The sequence below is a fragment of the Histoplasma capsulatum genome, genomic scaffold (genome assembly GCF_000149585.1).
Source record: "Histoplasma capsulatum NAm1 scaffold_2 genomic scaffold, whole genome shotgun sequence".
In the NCBI taxonomy this organism is placed as follows: Eukaryota; Fungi; Ascomycota; class Eurotiomycetes; order Onygenales; family Ajellomycetaceae; genus Histoplasma; species Histoplasma mississippiense.
The window spans coordinates 253872-262432 of NW_001813981.1; the positions used below are offsets into that span (position 1 = coordinate 253872).

Consider the following 8561-nt stretch of genomic DNA (forward strand, 5'->3'; position numbering starts at 1 on the left):
GAGCACGCGTAGATACAATGCCGGCAGTCAAAACCATATCAGCTGAGTCAGACACGTAGACTGTACTGATTACACCACAGCTAATTGAGACAGATGAGCCTAGTTGTGCTATCTGTACTGTCTGCATAGACTGTGATGTCCCTGGCAGTTGCACTAGCTACCGTGGGTGTACTCAGCAGGCCGGCCTCGTGGAACTGCTGCGGGGGTTGTCAGATGGTTTGCAGCCAGCCGGCTGCGTTACCTTGTGCAGTACCGTGTGTAGAACTGCGTGCAGTCCAGCAGTTCTACAAAGTCTGTAGGGGTCAGAGACCCTAGATAGGCAACAGCTGTCGCCTGGTTGTGTGGCCGTGCTGCTGGCCTCTTGGGCCAGTGAAGAAAGTGCCTCTGTGAGTGTCGACAGAGCACCAAATGTTCTGGGCTCTTGTTGTGTCCACAGACACAGGTGAGCCTCGCATCTGCATGCTGGAAACGCCTGTGGTACCAGGAGAAGTCCCCATGAGAGGAGCGGAGTGCGAGCCAGCGGTGAAGGGCATGCCGTGGCATGGTGAGCTCCGGAGGGGCCTTCACTTGGTATTCCACAGTCGGCCTGCTGAAACTCCAGCCCCGGTACCAGTCAGAGAGCTTGCCACAGGCTCCACTCCACCACTTTCGCCTTGCCTCTTGGCTGAGCTGCTTGGCCACTGTGCGGACCCCACTGACTGTGGGTGTGGCCTCGAGACCATAGGCTGGGGCTGCAGTGGATGAGACTGCCCGCTTAGCCAAGCGGTCTGCTTCCTCATTGCCCTCTATCCCCATATGCCCAGGAGCTCACACAAGCTGATAACTCTAACATCTCTCATTAACTATTGACTGAATGTTTAAAATTCATGCATCAGTTTATTCAAAAGAACTTGTTTACGTTCCGCACTACCGCCTCTTCCTTGGCTTTTTGAAGACTATTTGCTGACTGAAAGAGGTTGTCGGGGTAACATCTGTCGAACTGATAAAACTTGCCTGACTTGATTGACTGTCATTCTCATTGAAAGAGTCGGTTTCTGACTGTTGAGCAAACTGAAGATCCGTCTGTGAGACATCAAAATCGAGATCCAGCGGTATCTGATCAATTGCCGAGCAGATTCTTTCAAAATGAATCGGCATCCATATATTGTAGACATTCTTTGTGAACTTACAGGCTGTCCACTTCTCCTTGCCATCCAAGGTCGTGAAATCAAATTTGTGAATCGGATGGTGGTAAAAGGTAGTCTTGTCTCCTTCAATCACAGCATAATGGCCGTAGACCCTCACCGCTGTATGATCATGGGATATTGAAAAGGCGAGGATTTCCCGGTGGAGCTCCTCTTCACGCTTCACAGCCCTATAGAGTTCAACTACGCCTCTCACAGCAAGAGTCATACTATGAGCATTCTGTCGGTCTGCAATATCAAGCGCCACCTCACCACACTTTACCTCGCACGTCAGAAATGGAAAGTGCATAGTATCTGTTGCCATAAAGAACGAATAACAATCCCAGTCGCCTCAAAGGGGCTTGAGCCTTTCAAGTTGGTCTTCTGTGAATGCCGACCGCCTGAACCCCACAGAATAGTCAGGCTGTGGACGGGGTCCGTAGAAAGGTATGCTCTTATTCCAGCCTTCATTGACACCTTCTACCAAGCATTCCAGCTTGGTGGCGCCATAGGTTGCCAGAATCTCCGCAGAAGGAACAATCAATCGCATAATATCTAGCATTACTCTAGTCTCGTTTTTGCCTGCGAGCTTCCGGCAGGTTGCATCAAAGAGGTGACCTTGGAATAACGACTCGTCATGCACTGGTTGATCCGTATCAAGTAAGGCCTTTATGAGTGCTTTGCTCACATCCGTAATGCCGAGACTGGATTTATCCATGAAGCTGCCTTTTGTTTCAAGGAAAGTTCGGTAACGCGGGTTCTTGTATGGAGCACTTTTTTGCTCTCTAGGCTTTTGGTCACTGGGAGTGGCATCGCTTGATTCCGATCCCTTACGGCGACGAAGAGAAGACGTAGATTTTCTCCTTGCAAGCAGAGAATTCATACTGCCGTGCTCCTTAAAATACTTTTCGGGCCAATGTCCTCTCTGTATCCAACACTCAATTGGGTCAATATCGGTATTACTGATGCCACTTGTCGCCTCGTGGCCAGCTGTGTCCTCAACGGTATGGTCCTTACAAGTGTCGCTTGCAAGAGATGTTCGCTGTCGCTTTTGCGGGTGCTTAGCTGGAAGGAAGGATGGAAATTCAGCTTCTCGCGATCTCGTTTTTGAGGTATACTAGCTTGCGTAGGTGCCGGCGGGTTTCGTGGGACCTTAGCTTTGAGTTAGTTTCATGGCGTAGTATAGCACGAGGAAAGCAACATGCCTCTTCTCTGAGAGTGCTGCGAGTCGGAGAGGACGTGGATGGGTTGGCTCAGTTTTCCTGTACTTGAATAGACTTTGCTCGTGGAGGCCTCTAAGGCGCGAGCTCCTGCGGACAGGTTCTTGTGATCGTTTCCTGATCCCTTGAGGTTGCTTTCCTATCAATGGTCAGTCAAAGTAGGCCGGTAACAAAACATGAATAGCGCACACCTTGATTTTGACGTTGGGCCATGTCGACTAGAAGAGACAGGGTAAGAGGTGGTTAAAAGTGGGCGGAGAGCGGAGTATTATGTTCAAAATGCAAACAGGGGTGAGTCGTTTTATGTTGCTGGATGGGAGTTCGTCTGAATGGAAAAAGGGCGAGATGGATTAAGCGCTACGTTAGGCCCCAACGCGTTTTTTGTCAGAGTGCATGACAGGGATAACTCGGAATGAAAACTTTCCGACGATCTCATCAAGCAATGCTGCGATACTGGACTGACCCGGGCCACCCATGGTTCTCTCCATCCTTGCTACGTGATCCCCCCCCCTTGATGCTCTCTTAAATTGATATGAAGCGACCATTGGTACTAGGAAACCTTTTACTCGGTCATCATTAAGAATGTGGGAAAAGAGCAATGGCCTGTGAGTCATAGAAATTGTCAAGTTAAGAATGACAGCAGAAGTCGATTTTCATCTACCCTCACTCTGGAACAGTAAAATTAATAATAAGAAAGGGCAACTGGAACTCGATCTGGATGAGTAGGAGACATATTCCGCATCGGTAACAACTGAAGCTCGTCTCACTTCAATCCCATGAGGCTCTTTTACGAATATACTGCACGTAAACATAGTAGGTTTCTCCCGTGGCATCGTCTATCACCTGGAAGGATAAGCTTGATTCTTTGTGCCCATTTGGTGGGCTTGGTCCTTACTGTGTGGAGGCTGGTGCTTTGCGTATCATTACTTATTGTTCCTCTGCTCCATTCATCGTCGTCGGCTGTGCGACGGTTAGATAAAATTATCACTTAAGGAGATGATGAGCCTCACTAGTTTTTAAGTAATAGACCGTATCTAGAGCCGGATAATATGATTTCTTGTACGCACCAGCAGGAATGGGAGGGAGACCTGGAGGGGTCCCAGGCTGCTGTCGTCGAGGCATTTTGATTTTTGCCAACCCTCTTCCGATTCTTGAGGAGACAATCGTGTTTAATTTCGCGACAGCAAGCTGCCAAGCACCAAGGCCGCGAAGTGGTCTTAGGGTGGCAGAATTTCCAAAGCGGTAGGACCTGGTTGTCTCACACCTGTTGTCCTCGACCTTTGCGAAGCATAACTTGGTGACAAGGTCGAACACTTGCGAACCCCCAGCTTCCTCTCAACCCAAATTCTCAAAAATGTCGAATCAACGACATAACGCGCCAGTCTTCTTACATGCAAAATTCGATGTCTCTGCACTTCTTCACCTTGTCCAGCGATTACGAAATGTACCTTGCACTTGTGACCTGACTCAAAGACCCAGAAGCGGTAGCCTAAATTGGGTGATTTTTCTCACCTTTGATGATGGTGTGGAATGGGTATTCCGCTCCCCTCGGACATGTTACAGTTTAGATGAGGAGACTGCTGGAGTTGTACTTGCGAGCGAGGCAGCCACAATCAAATACATTCGAGAGAACAGCTCCATTCCTGTTCCAGAAGTGTTCTACTACAGGTATGTCATCCGCTTGCTCCTTTTAACTTACCTTACTGAATGGAACAAAGCCCTACTAGGTTAAATGAAATCGGAGTGCCATTCATTTTAATGAGCAAAGCCCAAGGCTCTCCCCTTAGCACTCGCAGTTGGCACCCGCAACCTTACCAAATCCCAAAGACCGCTCGGCGCCAGTGTCTTAAACAACAGGAAAAAGAGAAGATTATGAGACAACTCGGGGATATTATATCACAACTGTCACACCTTCGGTTTGATACGATGGGCTCGTTGTTTGAAGAGGAGGGTTGTTTCAGTGTGAAGACATGCCTTTCGCCTGGACTGCTCTTGCAAGACAGACATACATTACAAGAATTCTTCCGGGGACCATTCTGCAGTGAGAAGGACTACTATAAGTCACTTCTATCCGCATTTCTCCAGCATATACAGTTTCTCACGTTAGAACATCACGCCTTCTTCGCTCCCGTTCCCGTGCCGGCGGAATACAATTCTTATGACAGTTATCTATCTGCAACTGATAAATGGAACGATTTCGTCACACTTGGCTCAAAAATTGATAGCAGCAAGAACAGATTGGACTATTTTATCGCTGGCCAGTTTCTCGAGAGTATGATACCGTCCTTTACGACCGAATCCGACGCGACCATGAGCAGTTTTGAAGCTGGATATCCTCTCCACCATCCTGATCTTAGTGTTAATAACATCTTTGTTGACGAAGATTACAATATCACTTGTATTATCGACTGGGCTTTCTCATCGTCTGTGCCGATTGCCATGCTTCTTGCGACACCGGGCTTACCTCATCCAAGGGATGAGATAGAGCCTGCCCTTGACTCCGCATTCCGAGCTAGGGTCGCAAAATATTTTATGAGAGAGAAAAATGTGACGCTTCATCAGACAGTTTGGGAGATGACCAGAAAGGTGCGGCTTTTTACACGATTGACCCATTTGGATGCCTTACAGGACTATAACCTTTTTGCGGAGCTTTACAGATTAATATACGGGCAGCAAATGTCGGACATACCGACCATGTTTAAAGAACAGTATGGCGAACCAGCGGTTTTGGATATGGAAAAGATTCTCGCGGCAGATGATCAATCATCAAGTGATATTGAACGGAATGAGAAGGCATACTTTTCTAATGTGGAACCCGTGCGACATACATTGTCAAAAAAGCTTACTCTAGCTTCGGTAATGAGCAGAGGGTTTGTAGCGGACAGAAAACTATGGCGCTGGATTGAGGACGCGGAGATATTATGAATAAATAATGACCAAAATATAAAATTTATGGTCTAGCATTCGTGTGCAATCAGAGATGCCATAAGAGTTACAAGGAAGACTCAGGGGTGTGGTAGGGAAGTCCAGTCGCCAAATAACCATTCCCTTAGTAGTTTGACCCCGTATAAGCAAACAGACGATGCAAACGCGCCAAGATCAGGTAGTACTTCTGCCTCATAAGTAACTAACGAACTATTATCAAAATAAATGAATAATAAAACCTCGTCGTCTTCCGAGCCACTACATGTCGTGGTAACAACTGCACCATTAATATCTGTCAACGCTGACCTCTTAGTTTACAAATGACTGACTAGTAATACAGACAATTGGGTCCCCCGGAAACCAGGTTCTCTCGCAGCTCAATTTTTACATGAAGCAGCATCGCGCCCGGTATGGTTATATTATTACAAACCCAATAAAACGCAGGCATGGCCGAAAAAGGCCTGCTGTTCGGTAAATTTTGCGTATCCCCTCATGGGTAGGTTTTTGCAAAATTAGCGTGGTTTCAATTAGTGTATGGAATTCTGCACCGGCGGCCTGGGCATAACCAATAGAATCCCATATAATTTTATATGAATGATAATTGGTCATTCAGATCTACTGATGAACAATCCCATGTAGATCTCAACAACGCGTTGAGAATCCAACGCGTTTGAACCCCCTATCCGCGAATATAAAGAACCCCTACTCAGGAATATATGGAACACCCCCCCCACCCCCCCCTCGCGAATATGGAACCCCCTCAACCTGCGAACGTGGAATCCACTGAGAAACCTACTAAATCCAATGGTAATTTTGTTATATTAATCAATTCAAATGACCTAGCTAACTAATTTATTCTCTAGTTCATACAAAAATGTCAAGAAAACGAAAACGGCCTATTGAAGAGGTTATTGCAGAACTTCCACCTCTAGAATCAGTGAAATTCCATCCAATACTGCCTGCCTCACGAGATCCAATTCTTAATATTCCAGCGAATATCAATATTAGCAGTCCTTATGCCTTATTTACTCTATTCTTCTCTGAGGAAAGCCTTCAAAATATCAGTGATTCTACTAATCTCTATGCAAAACTAAAGAAAGATGCTAGAGATACTGATGATGAAGCTCCAGAGCTTTCAGAAATAGAGGAGGATGAGGAAGCTCAAGATATAGAGATTTCTGAAATTTCTATATCCTCAAAGCCTTCTATCCAACAATATTCATGGAAAAATACCAATCCAGCGGAGATAAAGGTCTTTATAGGCATTCTTCTCTATATGGGGGTTCATAAATCCCATCGAACTGATCTATACTGGCGGAATGATCTGAAACAGGGCCCTATTCATTCTGTTCAATCCTATATGACCCATACGCGTTTTAAACAGCTTAAACGATATATCCATATATCTAACCCCCGTGAAGCCCGCCGCCCGGGGGCCAAAAATAAGGATGATTGGTGGTATAAGGTAGAGCCGTTGGCTACTGAGTTCCATATGGCATGCCGAAAATACTACACCCCTGGCTCCAAGATTTCTATTGATGAGATTATGGTTAAATGCTTTGGACGGAGTCAACATACATACAAGATGCCTAATAAACCAATTCCTCGGGGATATAAGATATTTGGCCTATCAGAACATGGCTATTTATGGACATTTTTCTGGTCTAGCCGCCGGCAGGGTATAATGCCTATGTTTCAATTCCCTACATTAACAAAAACCGGATCTATGGTGGTGAATCTGGTGAACCGGCTTCCTACGGTATCCACGCCGAATACGCCGAATGCCACGCCGAATGCCACGCCGAATGCCACCCCTAATACCGACCCTAATATCACCCCTAATATCACCCCTAATATCGGCCCTAATATCAACCCGAATACCACGCCGAATATCAACCCCCCGAATGCCACGCCGAATGCCACCCCTAATCAAATCTCTATCGCACAGCCGGTCACATCCTATTCAATTTATATGGATAACTACTTTACATCAGTTCCTCTATTCAAAGAACTACGTCAACAGGGGTATGGAGCATGTGGAACCACTCGTCCAAACCAGGTTCCAGCAGTACTAGGCGAGCTTCGAGAGCATTCAAATTCCATACCCTGGAATACCCTGCATGCCATTGAAAAAGAGAATGTTCTCTGTCTTGCCTGGCAAGATAATAATATGGTATTGGCACTAACTACGATTCATTCATTGGACGCAGTTATTGAACGTACTCGTAAATGCCCAGGGGAACTCTCAACCAATGCCAATATTGTTAGGAAAGTCTTTGAAGGTCAACCACAAGAGAAGCTGAAAATCCCATTGATTATAGATGATTATAATCATAATATGAATGGGGTAGACCTAGCAAATCAATACCGGGCAGCATATACTAGCCATAGAGTCACCTATCGAACCTGGCTTCCTATTCTCTACTGGCTTATCGATTCCGCGGCTGTCAATGCATACCGGCTTCAATATATATATATGAAGCAGCAAGGGATTCCGGCAAAGGATCTTCCTTCTCATATAAGCTTTCATGAGAAGCTTTATCAACAGCTCTTTGAATTTGCACCTAAGATTCATGATAATCTTCCTATCGAACGATCAAATCCTGATCTAAATCATCAACGAATTCCTCTTTCAAAACAGCGTGTTTGTGCCTGGTGTCAGTATAAACGAAAGATTGGCCAGCAGGAAGGTAAACAGGCAGGGAGATCAAATTCTGGTTGTTCAGGATGTCAAAATACCCCCTTATGTTTGAAAACTCGATGTTGGGCGGAATTTCATAATATATCCTAATATAGATGTATTGGCGCGGATCCTTAATTAGGGTTTATATATTACACTAATACCAACAAATACTCAAAAATACACTGATTATTCAATGGGATCTCGTATAATATACACTAATGAAACCACGCTAATTTTGCAAAAACCTACCCACGAGGGGATAACCCTGTATAACTCACCAAGAGTGCCAAGCTGGCTTCAAAATCCACTTTATAGAGTTCAACAGTGTAATTAGTTGAAAAAGTGGTGAATTTAAACCTAATCAAGTTAAATCTGTACAGTATACACTGGAACAAGTCGTGATTTGTGCTGACTCAATCCAGCGCTGGCCGGCTTGGAACCTGCAAATATCATCAAAAATCAAAAATCATGGCGAGCAACAGTGACAATGCAACCCAGGAGGCAAATGACAGTATCTATGTTGTAGACAACAATTAATCAGACTTGCTGCTGTAGAAGTGATTCATCAGA

The 8561-nt window shown here is 45.5% G+C and overlaps 2 protein-coding genes across 2 annotated transcripts; one reads left to right on the forward strand and one right to left on the reverse strand.

Annotated features, from left to right (window-relative positions):
• Window positions 1–172: 172 nt before the first annotated feature.
• On the reverse strand, window positions 173–2859 carry HCAG_02180 (predicted protein; the record flags this gene model as incomplete). Its single annotated transcript, XM_001541959.1, has 7 exons — window positions 173–197; window positions 242–806; window positions 1170–1440; window positions 1852–2228; window positions 2432–2522; window positions 2573–2601; window positions 2847–2859. The coding sequence occupies 7 exons, from the start codon at window positions 2857–2859 to the stop codon at window positions 173–175; spliced, it is 1371 nt and encodes a 456-aa protein (XP_001542009.1).
• Window positions 2860–3737: 878 nt separating this feature from the next.
• HCAG_02181 (predicted protein) lies at window positions 3738–8130 on the forward strand (the record flags this gene model as incomplete). Its single annotated transcript, XM_001541960.1, has 7 exons — window positions 3738–4051; window positions 4111–4969; window positions 5012–5200; window positions 5345–5486; window positions 5649–5804; window positions 6172–7998; window positions 8105–8130. The coding sequence occupies 7 exons, from the start codon at window positions 3738–3740 to the stop codon at window positions 8128–8130; spliced, it is 3513 nt and encodes a 1170-aa protein (XP_001542010.1).
• Window positions 8131–8561: the final 431 nt, after the last annotated feature.